The sequence below is a fragment of the Stenella coeruleoalba genome (genome assembly GCF_951394435.1).
Source record: "Stenella coeruleoalba genome assembly, chromosome: 15".
NCBI classification, from domain to species: Eukaryota; Metazoa; Chordata; class Mammalia; order Artiodactyla; family Delphinidae; genus Stenella; species Stenella coeruleoalba.
The window spans coordinates 85,030,569-85,051,989 of NC_137161.1; the positions used below are offsets into that span (position 1 = coordinate 85,030,569).

The window sequence follows — 21,421 nt, forward strand, 5'->3', positions numbered from 1 at the left end:
CTGCCCCCTGTTCACTCTTCCAGGCCTCCCTGAGCCCCTACTTTGGAGTCGGCCCAGTAGGAATTTAAATTCTGACCCCGCCACTCCTAACTGGGGCCCGCCGTTTAATTTCTCTGAGTCTCACTCAGTTCATCTATGAAAACAGAGGTAACGATACCCACGCTTCCAGGGGAAGTTACATGACACAACCCACCTCATGAGGTCTGGCAATCGGTCACACAGTAGGCGCTTCCTAAATGTTACTTTCCCTCTCCTGCCTTCCCAAAGGCTGCCGGAGAGGGCAGGCTCAGAGGAACAGCAGGGCCCACGGTTACTGGACACACAGCCAGCACCGGAGCCCATGCCATCACTGCTCTGTCCTAAATGGACGTCCAGGACGTCCACGTGGCTCTGTGCTCGGAGCTCTTCTCTTCAGCTACCCTGCATTTCTGTGGGGCGCAACCATCAACCAGAAACCGGTGATGCTGCAATAGGTCCCCCAGACCCAGCCCCTCCCAGTGCCCTGGACCCACATTCACCAGCCTAGGTACAGGCACGAGATGTGGGTCGATCAACGTTTTGTTTTAAACTTTCGTTTAAACGTTTTCTGTTGTTTTGGCCACTAGCAGACTTCGTGCAACTGGAAAAAGTAAAATGTAAAAAGAATGTTTAAAAAAAAAAGGAGAAAATGTAGCTGCCAGGACGATGAGGCAGGAAGGGGGATGACGCGGTGGCAGCGCACAGGACGTCGCCTTCCCGGGATCCCGCCCGCGACATGTTTTCTTCTGATAGGGGAGGAACCATGTGTCCTGGTTATGGCCCATTAGGAAACTGACAACAGTGTCTCCCGCACCAAATTAAACTGTCTGTCCTGAAGCACGGACCTCTCCTTTCCAACGCAAAGTCCCAAGCACACCATTGGTCTGTTGGAGGCTCCACGACAGGAGAGGCAGTTGGATTTTATCGCTCTTCTTTCTTTCACACGGTTACACGAGGAGGTGGGGTTATTTACGGCCGGGCGCCCAGCGCACTGGAGTGTGCTGTACCAAGTAAGCTGGGCATCCCGGCCACGCTCGCCCGACCCCCAACCCCCGGGCTGCACAGGAGAATCCTGGCCCGCGGGGTGTGTCCGCAGCAGAGTGCCTTGCTCTGCAGGGGGAGCTGTGCCTTGCGGGTCCCACGGCTGTCGTAAGGCTGGCGGGCTCCGCGGGGACAGGCTTTGACTATTCTGGGGGCCTTGTTACTTGGCCGTCCGTTCACTGCTGTCGAGGCAAATCTTCGGCCCGGAGCTGAGAGGAACCACGGGATGGTTCCTCCAGCCCCGTGTTTCACTCCTCCAAGGCCCCCTGGCCACTCAGGGGTGGACGGACTGCTGAGAGCTTGGGGTGTAGATGATAAACACTGTTCGCTACATCTGGACCCGTGTAAATTAGCTGGGTGCTGGTTTGCATCCGTGAAGCTTTGAGCTACAGGCCCAGGGAATGTCCGAACCACAAAGGGATCCCCTCCCCCGTTCAGAGAAGCTGAGGCCCCTTCGTTGCTTAAGACGCGTCTGCTGCCCCGTGTCCTCGTCTGCACGACGGGAATGATAAAAAGTCTGGTCTGTACCCCACAGGCCCCTCTCTCCACGTGGACGACCTGTGGGACAACACGTGGGAATTGTTCTGGAACTGATGGAGGGCTGGGTGATGCTGAGATGGTGACAGTGGCGATGACAATGACAGCAGGAAGATGGCGCGGGAGGCTTCACCACCAGGTCGCCGTGGGGAGCGTCTCGGAGGTGCGTGTCCACACTGATGCCGTTCCAGCCACATCTCCCCACCACGAGGAGGGTGGCTACAGCTGCCGTGACTGTCACTAGTGTTCTAAAGCCCTACTCGCCAGCAGACGGACCTGAACAAATGTCGCCTCTAAGTAGCAGGCAGGGACCTCGGCTCTTCCGGAAGCAGAACGTGTGCGTGGGGACCGTCCATCCCTCATCTCCAGACAGAGCTGAGAGCTTTCTGGATCATGGGATGAGGGAGTCACTCAGACCAGGTATATCGCTTGGGGTCCCAGGAGGCCGCAGCTATGAGTGGCGAGCTGCCTTCCTTCTTGGCCTGGGGCTGCCTCTGAAGTCACCTCCAAAGGGGGCGCCCGTTCTGTGCGCCAAAGCAGAGCTGCCGGAAGGTCCCTGTGAGCTGCCCGGGCTGCTACGCTCACCCCGTCAGGGTGCAGGCCGGCCGCACAGCCGCCCGGAGCCGACAGCACCCGCCGTGGGCGCGGCCTCGCCCCCGTCGGTACCGGCTCCTTGGACCGGGGGCGTGGCCCCCTCTCCTTCAGCCCCGCTGCTGGCTCGTGTAGGAGAGAGCGGCAGCGCCGCGCTCCAAGCCCAGTCCTGAGCTGTGCCTCCGGGGCTCTCTGATGGTGCACAGCTCAGGGTCTCTGCTCAGTAGGCAGCAGACTGGCGGCCTTGCGACGGGGAGGGCGGGGTGCTCAGGGAGGCCCACACGTGCTCCCTGCTGGCTGGGCAGGGCTGCAGGCAAGGTACCAAACCGACCTCTGACCCTGTTCCTCACCCATGGAACTGGGACGGCAGTGCCCGGAGCTGTCGTGGGGATTCCACGAGCAGGTGGACGTCAGTGCAGCACGGTACCCGGCACGGGGCTCGTTCTGAATGATAAGAGGACCTTGGCCCGCCTAGGAAACCACGGTCCTGGCCTCCTCCGTCCTCCCGGGAGGTCCTGGCAAGGGAACTAGCACCCACGGGGGACAGTGGGACCCACCACTTAGTGGCCCCTCCCCAGCCCCGGAGCACGAGCCTGGCAGAAAGTGACAACGCCAGGGCCAGGTGGGAAGTACAGTGACGATGCCAAGGCGTCTCCCCGGGCTGCTGCCATCACCCTCCCAGGCGGGGGGCTCCCACGCGGGCGGACGTGAGGACGCAGGGCCCGAGGCCACTTCGTAGACCTGCCTGTCTAGACTGTTCCATCTGTAGGATTCTGGTGGGTGACGTAACCCCTCCCAGCCCTAGTCTCCTCACCGTAAGGAGGGGGGCGGCCGAGAGGAGAGGCCCAGGTGGGATCACGACACAGCGGGTCCAGCTGCGGCCGGCGGTGCAGCCCCTCCCTCCTGCCCAGCAGTTCACCAAACAGCTGGCTCGGGGGCGGGGCTCTGCTCCTGCCCCATCAGCCGTCACTGTCACTAAGGAAGGGCGGCCCCCAGGCGGAATCTGTCCACCTCGCTGACGCAGAGACAGCACAGAGAAGGGCCTCTCTCCGGCCTGTGACACGGGGACAGTGGCAGGCTGGGCTGCCCTCCCTGCCACCCCCCACTCCATGCCTCTCGGGCACTGGGGAGCCTGAGTCCCCCTCCCGGGCTCAGGGCCCCACCGCCTGTTCATCTGAGCCTCGTCAGTCCCCGGGGCCTGGGGCGGGCGGACCATCTGTGCCGGGCCGCTCGCAAGGACTGGCGGGGAAGCGGCCCGGGTGGGCGTCTGGAAGCGGACGCGGGATGCAAGGACTACCGGGTCCTGGCACAGGAGCGCTGACTAGAAGAGGAGACATGGGCTTTCAGTGGCGCGTCTCCGCGTCCTGCACAGACTCCTTACTCAGTGGGCAGGAGCTGGCTGGGGAGGGCGGGGCCCCCGTACCCCGGGAGAGGGTCCCCCTGGCCCTCTGGGTACCTTTCAACGGCACAGGCTGTAGCCTCGTGGCTGATGGACGAGGAGTAGGTCTGCCACTGTCCCCGGGGCAGCTCGCGCAGCTGCACCGTGAAGTACCGGATGGGGGAGGCCCCATCGCTGCCCGGGACCCACTGGAGCCACAGGCTGCGTGCGGTAACTTCCGCTTGGGGCACCAGGAGTTCCCTGGGGGGCGCCGGCCGCTCTGCAACCAAAAGGGGACAGATCAGGGACATGTGAGAGGCTCGCAGTGAAATTACGCAGGGGGAGGCACTGTGGCGGCCCCGAGAGTCGGATGCATGGATTAGATGACCTTCAGACTGTTCCTGGCTCCGCAGGGCTGTGAGGGTCTCTGACTTCGGCCGGGGCCCAGCTTGGATCTGACTGGAGACCCCTGCTTGCCCTTGGAATGTTCCACCCTCAGAGCAGGCAGACAGACTGGAGGTGAACCCGCCCACGCTCCCCGAACGGCACCGCCACGTAAGGCATCGTGAACAACACCTGGGCGCCCGAGGACTCGCTCCCACTCTCTGATTTTGGGACGAGTGCATCTTTAACTCTGATCTCCTCTCCCTGGAAGTCGACCTGGGCCTGAAACCGTAAAGGCATGTGGAGCAGGGGTGCCTGGGGGCTGTCACTGGCCACTCCGTGCCTGCAGGATGGAGACTGGGATGCGGGCAGCGGGGCCGGGACCGGGCTCCTGAGTGGGGGTCGTCTGCCCGTCGCTCTGTCTCCTCGCCCCATTGATTTCAACAGAGAAGCTCCCCAGAGGGAGGAATCATTCTTTCGCTGTTTATCAGAAAGAGTATATCGATTCTGATTAGAAGGTGTGGCGTGGAATAAAGCAGCAATTCGCTGCCGGCCCCAGGGGATGGGCTGCCAGGGGCCCTGGCGTCTACCGTAATCAGCAACCTTTGCTGAAGCGCACCCTTCGGCCGGGCGGTTTCTTCTCGCCCCCAGCAGCCTGGGTCCTGCCCCTGCTTCTCAGGCCCCTCCCGGACCCACTGGAAGGGACAAAGCTCTCCTGGGCCCCCTCTCCCTGAGCCACGTGGACCGAGGCCCTGCAGGCCCTGGCGGGGCAGGTGTTCCAGCTGTGGGGCAGGGTGCAGGCGGGGGCACGTGGCGGGCAGGGACAGGGCTGCCCCCTTGGGGGAGCTCATGTCAGTACTTGCCCTCGGGTTTGGTTCAAGTCACATCAAACCGTGAGCAAAACTCTTTCCCCCTCCTTCAGAGGGGCTGCACGGAGTCTAAGGAGGATGGCAAGAAACAAGGCCTGCGGCTCTGAGCTGCCTGGGGGAGAAACGCAGCCCTGCTGCTCCCCGCACACTGAAAGTGCGGGCCTGACCGAGTCCCGGTGGGGGAACCTGCAGGAAGCTCTGGCATCGCTGGGGAGGAGAAGAGCTCTCTATCTTTGGACCTGGGAGGGTCAGGCCTGAGAGCCCAGCCTGGGGCGAGTGCTGGGCTGTGAGACCCGCTGTGCGTCCAGCTCCAGGTAGGCTCAGCGGTGCTTAAAGAACGAGCAGTTCCGGCAGCCACCCTCCCCAGGCACGCGTGACCTCCCCTCCCCCGGCCCGGCAGGGAATTGGGCCTCCCGGTCTTACCTCTCTTCTCGGTGGTGATGACGGTGGCCTCCAGCGGCTCCCCCCAGCCCTGCCGGGTCTTGGCCGACAGCCGGAAGACGTACGCGGACTCCGGGGCCAGCTCGGTGGCCGTGAACTGCCTCACAGTGGCGCCGACCTCCACGGTGGTGAACGTGTTAGGGCTGCTGCTGGCCAGGCGGTAGGCGATCTGGTACCCTGGGCGGGGGGCACGAGGGCTGCTGGTCAGCTGTGCCCTCACTCACGGGGAAGCCCCCAGTCCCGCCACCCGGGAAACCCTACAGAGCCACGTGTTTCTGCGCTGTTTCCCTCTCCCAGGCCAGCATCTGAGCAGCAGGCTGGGGCTCTTCGGAGCGAAGCCAGGCTCAGTGATGAAGGGAGGGGCTCGGGGCGCCAGGCCCCCTCTTCTTCCTTCACGAACTAGATGTGAAAACAGCTTCCTCTTCCCCGTGGTCCTCGGCGCCCAGAGGACCCAGGGAGCAGCGCGGATGGCGGCTGTGTCCACTGTCCCTGCCCCCGCCCGCCTTCCAGTGGCCCTGCCCTCAACCCCCAAGGGTCTTCTTGCCTGGAACGCCCTTCTCCCTGGAGCCGGCTGCCCCGGAGGCTCTCACACCTGTGCTCAGACCATGTCTGTGTGTCTGTCTGTCTGCACACCCCGCTTCCTCCCGCCAGCCCGGCGCTCCCGCCCCTCCCAGAAGCCCCACCCCTGTGGCTCTGAGCCGGGGGCTCCCCTGAAACAGCTCGTCCCACTGTCGAGGACGCAGAAGGGAGTACGTCAGCTCGGGGCAGGCCCCCGGCTCGGACCGTCTCTCAAAGTCCCCTGATCATCAAGGGTTCACGGTTGATCGGGCTTCATTAAGGACCAGGCCTCCCCCACCAGGCCCTGCTGGGGCCCCTCTGCCCGCATCTGAAGAGGCAGAGCGGACTTGCAGACCCGGCCCGAGCCTCCCGGGCTCCCAGACAACTGTGGTCCAGCCGCTGAGTCCTGCGCTAAGACCAGAAGTGGCGGTGCCGTGACCTCCACACCGCTAATGACAGCCAAGCCACTCAGTTCAACGGGGGCCCTCAGGGGACCAGGCCAGCAGCGCTGACCCCAGCTCTGCCTTCGCAGGGCGTCCCGTGGGTGTGACGGCCCCTGTGGAGAGGGGCTGCTGGCCCTCGGGACGGGCCCTCGGGGCCTCAAGCAGCTTGCGTCTCCGCGGCTTCCCTGCCCCGGGTGGGCATCTCCTTGGGCTCCTTCGGTCCTCCCACTCACACAGCCTTTGGCCCCATCAGTGGCCAAGCTTCCTGGCACCTGCCGCCTGCATAAGGAGCCTCAGCGTGCCCCCCACGTGGGGGGCCAGGGGGACGATCCCGTGGGGTCAGACGCAGAGTGTGCCCTAGCGCTCAGTCCCTAACCACTGCGGGTCACTACCATGGCCACGCAGACGGGGGCTGGCAGCCCAGCCCTGTCCACAGTGACCACCGTCACAGCATGTCTGCAGGACCCTGGACAGGCTCGCACAGCTCTGTTCTGCCTCCAGTGGCCATCCTCCCCGCCGTGGCGGCCAGCTGTCCCGGGGTGTCCTGCCGGACACATGTCCTTTCCCACCCACTGACCGACGACCGGCGGCTCTCCTCCTGGACCTCCCCTAGCACCTCCCTCGCCCCTGCCTGGTCCTGGAGGAGGGGGTGCCTGGAGTTCGGGTGCATCGGGAGCCCAAGCCCAAGCTCTGAGACTCCCAGACACCTAGCGTCCTGAAAATGAGGGCAATGTGGTCAGCGTGGCCACCGCAGCAGTGCCCTCCTACTGCACGCCTGATGGTCCGCACCTCCTGAGCCTCCAGTGGTCCTGCCAGGGAGCAGCAGAGCTCAGAGAGGTAAGCAGTCAGCCTGAGGTCACACAGAAAGTCACCAGCAGAGCTGGCCTGAGCCCTGCGTCTGTCCGGCTCCAAAGCCTTCACTCTCCACGGAGTCACACTGTCCCGAGAAGCGAAAGCATCCACCCCAGGCTCCCAGCAAAGGGAGTGGGGCCCTTGGCATCCTGCCCCACGAGAAGAGCATGTCTCCCAGGGACGACGGTGCCCCGGCAGCCACAAGGTGCGGGAGCTCGTGTCCGGGCTGCGCTCCCGGCTCCGGGAGAACGTGCCGCTCCCTGCAGCCCGCTCATTTCTGCGTCACCACTAACACCTCTGCGGTGGGCACCTGCTTTGTCAGAGTCGGTTTCCCTTCCAATCCCCGGCCCTTCTGGTCCTCACCCCTGCTAGTCCCAGGTGATGCGATGAACTCGGTCCTCCGACTTCCGACAGCACCCGCTGGCCCCTCACCATGACCGTGGTGGAAGCACGAGACTCCCGTTCTGCTCGCCTCCCCCTTGTCTGTCACACCACCTGTCCTGATTAGCTACATTATTGCTTGTATTCTTCCCTGGCCTGGCCCTTTACACTTTAGGTCCATTTCTCTCTCCGTTATTTGATGTATCAAGCCCCAGCTCTCTTCTGAAACTCACCCACTGCTACGAGAGTGACGTAAATCCATGTTTTTACACCAGCTCTAACCTCAGTACATCTACGCCGGCTTTTAGGTGTCGTATTATTATTTTTATGTTGTCAGGATTTGCAGGTGAAAAGCGACGCCCGTGTTCGGCAGATTTCGAGGGGCACAGGGGGAGATCAGACGGCCTGGAGGCAGCCTCTGTCCGAGGGCGCGTGGTCCGCGTGGCATGTGGTTCATCCACAGAGGCTGCAGCACGCCTCACGGGGGACTGGGGGCCTCTGTGTCCCCCTGGCCACCGGAGGAAAGTCTGTCTGTGCCCCGTACGAAAGCATCTGACTAACGTCATTATCGCACGCACATTCCCGAACTAAAGCAGGGAACTAAGGAAAGATATCTTGCACAGACAAACCGAACTTTACCATCCAGCACAAAGACTGCACAGGCAGACACAGACCACCCATAAGAACATGATCAAACACAATACTTTAGAAACGTCAAGAGGGAGGTGTGGCCCAGGGTGAGTGAGTACGGCCATTCGAATACCACTCCTAGTGAAGAAGAGATACCAACCCTCCCCAAAGAACAAACAAGTAACTGCGTTAAAAACAGATGAAGGTATGTATGTCCGAGACCCGGGCCCTGTCTGCGTACACACTGAACTTCTGCGTAGGATTGCGCTGACCAGGTTTCTTTTTCAGAGTGTGAGACGGCGTGCCTACAGCTGAGACGGCGGGAGGCGCAGAAACCACCCGGCCAGCATGCCCAGGCGCCAGAACACCGGGGCGGCCGCTGCCGTGTGGATAACACGTGGCGTCCCGGGGGCCCCCGACGTCCGTCTGGGAGCTCCCCTCACGACCCCCACCAGCCAGCGTCCGGTCCCTTAACTTGTCCCTGCGTATTTCGGGGAGTCGTGTGTGTGAGAGATTAAGACTCCGCATTAATTCAGATCACCTTTTACCCGGTAAGCCTGAATCAAAGAGGATTTGTACACTTTTAGGAACAGGACGTGATTACAGCTGTGCTTTCTTTATCCTTTATTCTTATGATGTTTCATCTCTTCTCAGATTATCTGCCGCTGGAATTAAAAATCCTGGGATGAAACTCAGATTTTGTTCAAAGGCACATCTTTGTGAGCTGGGATTTGGGAACAAAATGGGAACCGGTCTCCCTGAAGGTCCTCCCCTCCCTTCCCCTTCCTGGGCTGGCTCAGGTCTGCTCTCCATCAAAGGCTCCACCTCTGCCCTCCCCCGCCCCCAGAGCACCACGCTAGGGTGACCCTTGACCTCGCCTCCACCTGGGCGGTTCCTTCACACGGTCCCTTGCTCATTCCCTGTCCTGTCTCTTGCCGGCCTTGCCATCCTGGCATTGGATGGCGTGTTGTATGCTTCTAGATGGTCTCTTGTCTGTCTGTCTGTCTGTCTCTCAGAAGCCCCTGACCACGTAGCAGGATGTCGTCAGGAGACCCGGGTCCTAACCCAGCCTAGCTTTTCTCACCTCGGGCAAGTTTCAACTCTCGACTTTTTGTTTCTAGCTACGAATAAAGAAAAACACCAGCCCCGCTCATCAGGGCCCCTGTCCTCCAGGCGCGTCACTCCTGCCACGTGCAGACCTCGCGGTGGTCCACGGTCCACATGACAGCGTCTCCGTGTCACACCCGAGGACGGGCGCGCGGGGCACCCAGTAGACAGGACAGAGCTCCCTCCTGCTCTAAAATGATAGGATCCTGATGACGTCACGGAAAGGGGGACAAAATAGAAAACAACTTGGCCACTCAACAGGATATTTTCAGGGTGACTGTGGAAGAGCATCTAGACGCAGCGAGAGGCACGGTGCCCGGCCTGAGGCTGGACTCAAGCGCGAACCTCCGTGGGCGACGTTCCATCTGGAGGGGATGCGTTGTTTCAGAAAGCAGCCCAAGAGATGGGGTGCCTGGAAGAGCCTTGGGGTGCCTGTGCAGGGAGGGGCTCAGGCGAGGGGCGGGTCAGGTCCCCTGCGGCAGGGCCTGGAGCCAAATCCGCCACGTCTGAGGCGGGGGGACAGACAGGCAGCAAGGAGCAGGCGGGCTCACCCACGGCTGCGGAGACCAGCCTTCGGCCCGGCCGCAGCCAGGGCGCTGTGCCGGCTGTAAAGGCAGGACGCGAGGACAGTAAGGTGTGCAGCGGGACGGCAAAGTGGATGTCCCAGTCCACAGGCCTGCTGTGGGTCACCGAGGCCAGGCTGCCAGGAGATGCGCTCTGAGCTCCCGAGCAGGGTGGGCAGGTGGAGAGGCTGGGGCTCTGCCCCACACGAGATGGCTCTTTCTGCCTGAGCCCCGAGGGCTCCCGTCTACCCAGAGAACTGCGTGAAATCTGGGCTGTTCTCTCTGATCCAGGTCCCACATGGAGCCACTGGGAGAAAATTCCTTGGCCCGAGGGATATATTTGTATCTTCCTGTTATTTGCCCTAAAAGAGAGCCAATACCCCTACTGTCCCCAGTCTGTGGTGCGCTGATGAAGATGAATGCCCGCACCCCACCTGGACACGGACGTGCTGAACAACAGAAGAGGCTTCTATACAGAGACGGCCGAGAGCAAACGCCGAGCGCGGGCTCGCGCGTCAGGAACAAGGGCGGCGCTCGCGGGACGAGGCTCGTTACGTGACTCTGGGCCCAGGAAGCTCAGAAACACGAGCTGAATCTCAGCGACGTGAGGTCAGAGGCCGCAGCCACGCAAGGAAGGAACAGGGGGCGGGGTCCACGGCGGGAGAAGAGGCGCCCAGAGCAGCCGCTCCTGAAGGTCACAGTGAACCGCGGTGACACAGGCATTCGGAGAAGCCAGGCCACGTACGAGCCGCGGGGCCCCACGGTGAAGACGAAAACCGTGGGTGAGAGAAGCCTGAGCCGCTCAGAAGTGCCCGGGAGATGGGGAGACGTGGCTCATCCAGAAAATCAGGACCCAAAGAGGTCGAGGCTCCAAGCAGGAGACAGGTTCCGGGCCACGCACGGGGGAGGCGCAAACAGGAGAGTCTGAGAGATGCCGCTGAGGACAGGAGGCCTTTGCGGGGGGCCGGCGGGGGGTCTCGGCTGCCTCGGTTTAATGATCGGGCTGTCGAAGGGCCCCAGATGTATTTTGAGAGAATCGTGTAGACATTTTAGGTGGTGGCAGGCTTTTATCAAGACTGGATGCTTCCCGGGCAAACACAAGGCGTCGATCTGAGAGTCGCCTGTGCGGGGACCATCCCCGGGGCCTCGAGGCCAAGGCCACGAGAGGGGTCCGGTGCTGCCGAGCCCTCTGCAGGCACTGTCGGGGGGTGTGGCTGGTGACAGCCCCCCCAACGCCCATTCCTGGTTCGTGGAACCCACAGCAGCTGAGTCTCCCTGCGGGCAAGCGTCAGCCTAGCCCAGATGCCAGCTGGCTCGCTGGTTTTATGGCTTATCCGTTCGAGGGCTGGGGGCTGACAAATGCAACAGTGGAGGAAACGATGCATTTGCAAACTCGGATCATAGTCGAGCCCCTACTTCCCAGCAGCGTCCTCGCACACCCTTGTGTGACAAGCTAAAGGTCAAGGTTCAGCCCTCGTGGGCAAGCTGACCTCTAACCGGGTGGGGGGGGGATCTGGCGTGTCCGGCAGGGCAAACCCGCGTGGATTTGAAGATCACATGCATCACTTGAGTGTAACAGCATTTAAGGGACTGTGGAGCAGTTGGTAAGTGGGGGGGGGAATGGCCACTCTCCGGTGTCTCCCACCGCGCCCCCCAGAGGGAGGCTCTGAATGCCGCCAGCTCTCCCTGGTAAAATATTTACACAAATAAGCAAGTGTTTTTCCTTGCAGGCGCCTCCAGCGTTTCCCGCTGTTAATCTCTTTTGGAAATGTAAGAACACGTTTTGGTACAGATTACAAAAGCACTGGCTTCAGAGGTGGTCATATACTCAGAAGGCCGCGCCGCCGGAGTGGGAACGCTGATTCAAGGCCCCCGGATGCAAAGTGAGTCTCGAAGAAAGATGTCTTCTTTTGTCCCCTGTGGACACCAGTCCGAATCTTTAGAACCTGTTTTCCCGTCTTTCCTACGGCACCTGCCATTTAGTGCGCTGGCTGTAACGATATCCAGGTGACAGGTTACCCAAGACAGCGTTCGTTACAATGACCCCTCAACGCCATTGCAGCCACAGAGGCTCCAGTGTGCTGTCTCCCACTTTGGAGGGACAGAGCATTGTCTCACTTAGCCTCTGTCTGGCCACGGTTGGAACCGTCAAAGGATTAAAGTACGACCCCCTTCTTATCTGGAGTTTTGTGATTTTTCAGCGACCCCCAGGGACTACAGATCCACACCCAAGCTTCTCAGTGCCTCGGGGGAGTCCTGTGACCTGGCCCCATGCTGCCTTCCAGCATAAAGCCTCCACTCCAGCCGCCAGGGTAGCGGAGAGCAAAGCTGTGCAACACAGTGGGTACGGAGTAAATACTGGGTGTAAATACACAGTGATGCAGAACACTCCCCGGCCCAAGAGAAGGGGTGAGATACCGAACGGCCACAGCGCTCCAGCTGGCGCTGACCGGGCACTCGCTGGGAGGCTGGCCCTGTTCTGGGTTCTCTGTGCACCGCGTACTGGCCCGACCAGGGAGGGACATGCCGCCCCCCTGGAGGGTGGGGAAGCCCAGGCACACAGGGACTAAGTGACTGGTGTGAATTCACTCGCCGAGGTCGGCGCCCGGCCACGTGGCTGCGGGGTTGCCCCCTCCACCCAGCCTGTCCGCCACGCAGGGTTTAAAACACAGGGGAGGCTCAAAGCGGGCAGCCCGTGGTCCTGCCGGAGAGGTTGTGCAGACCGTGCCTGCCTGGGGATCCATGGGAGGATGAGGCCCGCTGCTCAGGGCTGTGTACGTGGGGCCACATCCTGAGAGACGAGCAGTTCTGGGCCTGGTTCCTGTCTCTGCATCACACCCTCTGCAGCCCGAAGAGGCTGGGCCGCGTGCGACCCTCTGTTGTGCCACACCTGCCCTGACGTCCCCGCGGACATGACGCCCGGTCAGTGCCCGTGGTGGGACTCCAGGCCATGTCCCTGTGGGTCCGGGGTGGGGAGGAGAGGGGAGGGCCGTCGTCACTTTTTAAATTAATTAATTAATTAACTAATCTTTGGCTGCGTTGGGTCTTCGTTGCTGCGCGCAGGCTTTCTCTAGTTGCGGTGAGCGGGGGCTACTCTAAACTAATACTTCAGCTGTACTCTAAAGTACTTCAAACATGCAGAAAAATGCTTGGAATAACATAGATCACACACGCATGTATTCATCACGCACTGAACAAATCTTGAGATTTTGCCTAATTTTTATGGTTTTTGTTTTTATTTTTATAAGAGAGAAAATATGACAGAAAAACGTTGAAGCTATTCTGGTGGTCTTATTGGATCCTCTTCCTCAAAGGTAACCCCTATCCTCAACTTATTGCAAATTCCTGCCAAGTTTTTACACTTTTACTACATACGTGTGGCCATAAATGATACACGGTAATGTCTGTGGAGTGCTTAGATGTACAGAGACATTCTTCAGCTGGATCTATTCTTCTGCAACTTGCTTTTCTTCACTCAACAGATGTTTGTGAGACTTATTCATGTTGACACGTGTAGGTCTTGTTCGTTACTTTAACTGCTTCCGTGATTTCTGCGGTAATGAATAGCCCGCAGTTTACCTTTTCATTGCCTTATTGATGGACATTTGGATTGTCTCCAGTTCTTTCTTTTTTAAAATTTTCTGTTCTTTAAAGCAGCCCTGCAGTGGATCTCCTGTGCGTTTCTTCCTGTGAACAGGCGTGAGGATTTCTCCAGGGTTAAGACCTGGGGTGCGGGGTGCAGCCATGCCCGGATCGCCCCACCACAGCTGTGCCAGGTCGCGCTCCCAACGAGTGTGTGTGACGCTGCACCCCCAAATCCTCCTCTCTGCTGGGGATCGTCAGACTTTCTGTGGTTCTAAACTGGATGAATGTGAAACGCTGTCTAAATTACCTGCATTGTACACGTGCTTTTATGATCAGAAAAACTGATGTTGAAGACACCCTTAAAAGCAGGTGGCACGATTCTAAAGCGAGCCGCCGGTCTCCTGTGGACGGAGGATTCGTGCTGTGACTGTGAGCGCAGGTGCTCTGGGAGCAAAGAGGAGAAGAGCCGAGCCCAGGTCGGGATGGGCGAGGGGGTAAGCCGCAGGCAGAGACGCCATCTGATGTGACCGTCAAAGGAAGAGCAGCGGCCCGGGGTAGGGGGTCTCTCCTGGCAAAGCACTAGGCGAGTACCACGGCTCAGAGCTGGCTGGGGCCAGAGCCTCACCGTGTTGGCAGGGAAGGCCTCGGATGAGCAGTTCAAAGTCACGGCAACAAAACCAGAGCACACGGCGGTCTGCGCGAAGAGGGAATCCCACGTGAAGGGCACACTTGCCTTCTGCACATCCCCGTGGAGTCCTGCTGTCAGAATTAATTCTTATCGGCCCGGAAAGCTGAGGAGAGCACAGAGATGATCCCAGAATCGGGACGAGCCGGGCTATCAGCAGAGGCGGGGGCGGGGGCCTGGGGCCTGGGGCCTCCTTCCCCAGCAGCCGGGGCCCCCGATCCTCACAGACAACACCGCTCTGGAAGGCTCCTAGCGCTGGAAGTGACAGGTGGAATTTCGCATCTTGTGCTCTGGAAACGTTTCCTGTTCCACAGCGTGCTGGGGCATGCCCTGGGTAAACAGACGGTTCGCCCTGCGTGTTCGCCCTGCTTGTTCCGGGAAAGGCTGTAGGCTGGGCACTGAGTCGGGGGCAGGCCCTGCCGGCGTGCGGGCTCCAGGAAACCTGGAGGGTAGCAGCCAGCTCTGCAGACCACTGCCGCCCCAGGGCCTGAGACTGGCCTGCGATGGCTCCTCAGCTGGACGGGATCTGAAACGCACACGGCAACAGAGGCTTCTCCGGCTGTTTGTTGTGATTTTAACAGCAAGAACCTGCGGTTCCAGAGGTCCCCTAGTTCAGAAACACTGTCGTCACCGCCAAGTGGCTGCAGGAACTGCAGAAGGAAAGAGTGGAGCCGAAGGGCCCCTGGCCTGCTGTGCAGATGACTCGGGAGCCCCAGGCTCCATCTTAATGAAGTCAGAACTCAATAAGTATCTGCCTTTCTGTTCACCCTTTTCACGGCTGCCCGACATTATCCAAAAGACACATCCGATCGTGTCACTTCGCTTCTCAAGGTCCTCAGCACAGATTTTCAAATTTGTTTAAAAACAATTAAGTGTAACCCTTTTCTAGACCAAATCTTATCATCCTCAGCTCCAAAGCAGGTCTAAGTGGTGCATTTTACTGCTGTTTGTAAGCCGCGTTTATGGTCCTGCCGTCAATCCCCGATAACCCAAGCAGGCGTACGTGGGGTCTGCCGTGGGTGAGGAGGTTAACACCGCATCTCAGGGCTGCCTGCGTCTGGAGCTTACACCGGGCCTCGTGCCTGGCCTTTAAAGGCCCACTTTGAAAGGTCTGGGCCTCTGGCCCCTCCTGCACGCGAAGCACGGCCTTCCCAGTGGTTCACAGCCCGGCCCGGCCCGCGTCTCCCTCTGGGAGGTCTGTGCTCCCACAGGCAAAAGGCAGCGCTCCATTCAAGGATTTGGAAACCACTTATGCAACCGAGCGGGACCCTATGGGGCCTTCCCAGCACGGACCCTCCCCGCATCCTCTGCTGTAGCTCCTCTCTGAGGTACCCAGATAACAGTATCTGTTGCCCTTACCCTGAGCTGTTTTACGGATGCTAAAACCTCCAGCACGTGGAAGACATTAACTACTCGATGACCTTGAGCACGAAACGTAGTCCCCAGACCTACTGGAGCCTGAGGATTGATCACGTGAACCCCTGTGCCACTGCCCTGTGACCTCACCGTCAACCACTCAGAGAGCTGCGCGTGAGCTGATCGCACACCCCGCGACCCCCCTCCCTCGCCTGGCCTTTAAAAATGCTCTGCTGAAACGCTTCGGGGAGTTGGGGTGTTTTGAGCACCAGCTGCCCTGGACGCCTTGCTTGTTGCCCTGCAATGAAGGCCGCGCTTTCCTTCACTGCAACCCAATGTCAGTAGATTGGCTTTACTGGGCGCGGGCTAGCGGACCCAAGTTGTGGTTTGCTACCACTCATCCTCAAGATAAAGTCCGACAATGCCTTCTGCCCACTGAGCCCCCTGGCCCAGGAGGCGTGGCTTGCAGGGCGTTTCCTGGAACCCCTACCGCATCGCGACCACGTGGTAGTGTCGCTGGTGTCTACCCTGCGAGGACGGCCCACCTACATCTTATCCACTCCTTACCTACCACTCTGAGCATTGAGGCCTGGCATATCTGAGGCCCTTAATTTGTCCTGGTGGAAAAGGGCGAACAAATAAAGGGGCTGATGATTTTTCAAAATAAAATTTGCTGCCTTTAGGAAACTAGGACAGATTAAGGCTTTTCATCAAAGTTATCAGAGCTGCTGCTCTGAGTGAAAAGTTCAGAGTAAACCATTTCCCGGAGACCTAAGCATGCAGTTCACTTGGGAAACTTCCTCAAAGGGTTCGGTGCAGGCCCTGCAGCGGAAGACAGACGTCTCCGGGACATCGGATCAAAGCCTGGGAGTGAATCTTCCAAGAAAAACAAGCCCGTGGTTTTCCAAACACACATCAAAATAGCTGGGTTATTTCAGAGCGGACGGAAGGTCAAGTACAGACTGCCACGAACCACGAACGAACACGAAACTCTGGGCTAACAAAATGTACATTTCATTCTGCAAAGAAACCTTAGTGCAGGACACAGTTAGAGGGCTGCAGTCTCTCAGTTCAGAAGACACCAGGCTGCTGCAGACAGGATTTTTTTTTTAACCTCTTAGACATCTAATAAAAATAGATGAAATCGATCTGTTTGCTATCTCCCTCTAAGCTGTGATCTGTCTCTAAGCTGTGATCTCCTTAGTCACTGCCGCTCCCTTACCCAGAATAACGCCGTTGGGCTCCTCCGGTGGCTGCCACACGATCCGCACAGACGTGAGTCTCACCTCTGGGAACACAAGCCTCACGGGTGGGCCTGGGGCTGAAGGGAGAAAAAGACCGGTGACTCAGGCGCCGCTGGGATGTCACGTGGGTACACGACGGGGCCTCATGGGGGAGGGTTCTGTGGGCTGGCCGAGGACAGTCATGACTGCCGATGACACCGTTCATGGGTGAGTTACTCTCAGTTCTGGGAAAGTGACTTTTGGAATCTCTGTGTGTCTCCCTAATGACTTTGAGAAAATGCCTCATTCTGAATCCAGCTCATCTGCTTTCCAAGCGGCGTAAGCAGTGCTCATGAGCTATGCTGTGAGTCCTGTGAGCGTGTTACTTAAAGCTAGCGGCCCAGTCGCTAAACAGCATCGTAGAGGGTACGTCAAGTCACAGGAGAGATTTCACCAATCTGAGCTGATTCCTCTCCTGGGCTGGACATCCACCAAGCAGGTGTCAGATAAATAAGGTGGCCGAAGGTCCCTCCCACCTCCCAATGGAGGTTACCATTACTGACCAAGTAACATGGCTATAACCAATGATTTTTCTCTTAGGCACAGGACCCCTCTCCCGCATTATCCCAGAAAATTAAGAGTTGATGTCCACAAACACACGGAATAGTGCTTCTGTGCGGTCTGGTGCAGCAGTAATTCAAAAACCAGCTATGTATCCCGGCACCATTGAATAATAGCGTCACGGCCGTCGTAAAATATATTTACTTAAATGGAGAGGCGAGCAAGCGTGTGGCCAGCATGGGAACTTCTTGTTGGAACTTAAGAACTGATTGGTTCCCAGGTAAGAGGCAATGAGCTTGCAGCAATCAATACACACATAAAACGACGTGCGTTACAGTCATTCCAGGGCTGCTGGATTCTGCCTCAAGCTATTAGGTTGAGAACAGTATTTTAAATTATAAACATGTGTCATGACCCCTGTGTTCAGGTAAAATAAATGAATGAAGGAGGCCACGGGCTCACACACCAGGACCAATTCACGAATAGGAAACTCTGACGTCTGTCTTCTGTGGTTTCTGCCCCCTCACTGTCCCCAAGGCTGATCATTTGCATCACAATGAAATGAGGGGAAGGAGAAACACGTTTACATCGGGATTGTGAGAGAGAAAGAGAAATCAGTCCATGACTCTCCCCAGCCTATACTTTGGGAAGAAACCGTGATAACTGCCCGAGTCTGAGGAACAGTTCCTAAAAGCTCCTGTTACTTTTTATGTGTGTGGCCCTCGACAGAGCATATAGTTTTGCAAAGACATGACCTTGAGGTTACACGGTCCCTCTCAGACTCCAGCCGCCCTGAGACCAGCTCCCAGGGAAGGACCAGGTTCAAGGCGCCCCCTCTTCTGACCCAGGGGAGGCCCAGCTACGGGTGTCTCCCAGGAACACGGAGAGAACGTTGTCAACTCATCGGTCAGAGTGCGTTCGGGGCTTGATTTAATTACTTCAGTAAAGATGCTTAAGAAAATCTATGGGTGTTTCACTTCTGTCAGCTGCTTCTGAGCCTGGGTGTTTTGGGGGGAGACTGGCATTTTCCCCCAGAATATTCATCATGGTCTATTTAACACAGATCATGTAAAGCAGCTAACCTTTAAGTGTTTGACATCTGCAAGGTGGAGAAACGTATTTCCTGATGATTTAGACAATGCCGTCAAGATGTACTTGTTACGGAGGCTGCGAACCCCGGGTATCCTGGGAGCCCGTCACACGCCGCACTCTGTGGGGCCTCTAATGACCCCTTACTATGCAAACGCGAGCGGGAAGCCCAGAGGATCTAGAATTGCGGCACGGGGTCTGCAGTGGGGTTTTCAGCCAGGTTTGTGCCAACACCACCAGGCCTTAGGTTTTTCTGGCCCAGCTGCCCGGCCTTTACTGCACTGCCTACAGCAGAGCTACGATGAAACTGTGCTCAGGCTGTTAATTAGGCTGTGAACATTCACTCCGGCTGAAACTGGCCATAGAAGCGCTCAGTGACCAGAAAACAACTTTGTTTTGTTTTCCTGTGCTGAAACGAAGAAAAAAGAGTGTTTTGAAAAGTCAGTTAAAAATGACAACCATCCAAAGGGTTTGGATGGCGACAGCAAACCTGGGAGACGGGCAGAGGCAAGCCGTCGACGTACCGTCGTCTTTGGTCCGCTCCAGGATGGGGGGCGAGCTGGGGACCCCGTTCCCGACGCGGGTGAAGGCCAGCACCCGGAGCTCGTACAGCACGAACTTGCCCAGACCCGCCAGCAGCGCGGACTGCGTGTGGTTCCCGCGGACCACGTGGCTCCTGGGCTCAGGATCCAGATCTCTGGCGCGGTACAGGATCTGAGCATGACACACGGGGGGGGGGGGGTGTCAGGAGGACGGTGTGCAAGGCGGGGCCTCGCGGGCCTGGACCACGCGGCAAGGACCAGGCAACTGAGGGTCCTCCCCCTGGGCAGCCGTGTTGAGGGCTTAGGGATCTAATTCCTATCCACTGGCATTTTGGGGGAAAGATGGAGATGAAGCAGCTGGACTCCAGACTGGAAGGCAGCTGGAGATGTGCCCCAGCCATGGCCGGACTGGGAGAGCCAGACGCCCCGCTGTAATTCACAGGGTTTCAGGTGCCCAGTGGCAGCCACTGAAACCAGGGCTCGCTAGGAACACAGAGACGTGCTGCTTCCGTGCAAGGGGCCAGCAGCCACTCGTGTGCCCGGCTTACTGGGACATTAGGCTCCTGCCTCAGGGGACCTGTGCTCTCCCCCTGAACCCGAGGCCCCACCCCTGGGCTAGTTACTGCCCACGCTGCAGACACAGCACGCTGAGATGCCCCCTCCACGGCCCGCCTGCTCCCCCTTATTCCCTAAGCTCACCCTCTCGGAACTGGTCCCTCAGATCAGTGACCAGAGGGCCGTAAAAGAGGGGCTCATCAGGGGGGACTTTGAAAAGGGCTTGGCGAGCGCTCTTCTCCAGGGTCCAGGTAGGGGGCGTGGAGTGCTGGTCACTGAACCCACGCAGTGGGGTCGCCATGTCTAAAGGGGCCAGAAGGGAGCCATCAGGGTGCCGGGGTCAGGGGAGGGCATGAGAACAGGTGGGGAAACAGAATAGGATCTAAATGATGGAGAGCGGGGAGGAGAAGGCGGCAGTGAACGAGACAAGCGTGGCCTTGTGGCCAAATCCAGGAAGATCTGTCCTGCTTCTTGGGGGAGGGGATGGAACAAAAACAGAGTAGGTTTTTAAGGGTCTGGGTAAACACACACAAGACTAAACCCAGAAACGCCTTCCAGAGAAGCTGGAAGGTGTCCAACCCTCACCGCTGATGACACACGTGCAGACACACGCGCAGGGATCTCATGATACGTCCTTAGCATTTCACAGAAAAAGCCACTTCCCACACCAGCCCTGGGAGGGAGCTGCCATCACTCCTCCCACTTTACAAGAGAGGAAACGGGCTCAGAGCTTTTAGTGCCTTGTCTTGGCCCACAGGAAGAGGGAACACCGAAGCCTCATCTCCAGCCTGTGACGAAGGTAGACGAGACAAGTGACGTGGGATCAGGAGACAGGCCAGAGCTGCAGATCGGCAGGAAAATGTGCGCTCACGGGTTTGGGGAGACAGGTGACAGCACCGTCACAGCGTGGGCGGAGGAAGGTCACCTGAGCACATACCTTGTAGCCCAGTATGAGCCCATTCTGGTCCTGCTCGGGCACCGAAGCCCACGTCAGTAAAATCTGGGTGGAGCTGACGGCCTCGGCTGACACGTTTTCAGGGGCGGCTGAAGGAACTGCAGAGAATGAGTTAAATAGATTGGCGCCCAAAGTCTAAAGGCTTCTACTAATAAAGGTCTCATTTTTACCCACATAATCAAGTCCTTGAAACAGCAGTGTATTCTGAACATTTTGCAGTGATCAGATTAAACCTGCACAGAAATGTAAATCTCTTTAATATTAGCAACAAATTCCATAAATCCTGGGTATTTAGGAGCTCAATTTTACCTGAGTCCACCCAGCAAGAAAACAAGCTTCGTCTGAGTCTTATATTAACTTGTGAGAACTGTGACTTTCATCCTAGACGGAAATCCTCACCGTCATACACCAGTTTACTGACATCTCCAAACGGGGCACTTTGTGGGGGGGCAGGTGGGTGGAGAGGGGAGGGGAGGGGAGGGGAGGGGAGGGTTACCAAGTGCACATCCCTGTCTGGGAGTAACAGGCACCAAGAAAAGGGCAGCTCTCAGCACCCCCCAGAGCCTCCACGGTCGAAAAGGAGAACACGTCAAGTTCACGAATCTCATGGGTACATAACACGTGACGGGGCTTTGGCGTCTTCTCAGTCACCCCCCAGGACCGCCCTGTGGGCTGGTTCACTCTTTCCTTCATTCACTCACTGATTCATTCACTTGCTCACTCACCCATCCATTCGCTCACCCATCCATTCGCTCACCCATCCATTCGCTCACTCATCCATTCGCTCACCCATCCATTGGCTCACTCATCCATTCGCTCACTCATCCATTCGCCCATCCATCCATTCGCTCACTCACCCATCCATTCACTCACTTATCCATCCATTGGCTCACCCATCCATTGGCTCACCCATCCATTGGCTCACCCATCCATTCGCTCACTCATCCATTCGCTCACTCATCCATCCATTCACTCACTTATCCATCCATTCGCTCACTCATCCATTTGCTCACTCATCCATCCATTCACTCACTCAACCATTTGCTCACTCAACCATTCACTCATCCTTCCATTCAC

General features: G+C 58.3%; 1 protein-coding gene across 1 annotated transcript in view; it reads right to left on the minus strand.

The window, feature by feature from the left end:
- The window catches only part of SDK1 (sidekick cell adhesion molecule 1), an 816,979-nt gene that overhangs the window by 74,254 nt on the left and 721,304 nt on the right, over positions 1 to 21,421 (minus strand). Inside the window, exons 26-30 of the mRNA XM_079943718.1 lie at positions 20,327 to 20,442; positions 18,817 to 19,006; positions 16,642 to 16,740; positions 5,242 to 5,436; positions 3,644 to 3,845 (exon numbers count right to left, since the gene is read on the minus strand). Of these exons, the coding sequence (XP_079799844.1) occupies positions 3,644 to 3,845; positions 5,242 to 5,436; positions 16,642 to 16,740; positions 18,817 to 19,006; positions 20,327 to 20,442 (802 nt within the window). The remainder of the gene's footprint in view (positions 1 to 3,643; positions 3,846 to 5,241; positions 5,437 to 16,641; positions 16,741 to 18,816; positions 19,007 to 20,326; positions 20,443 to 21,421) is intronic.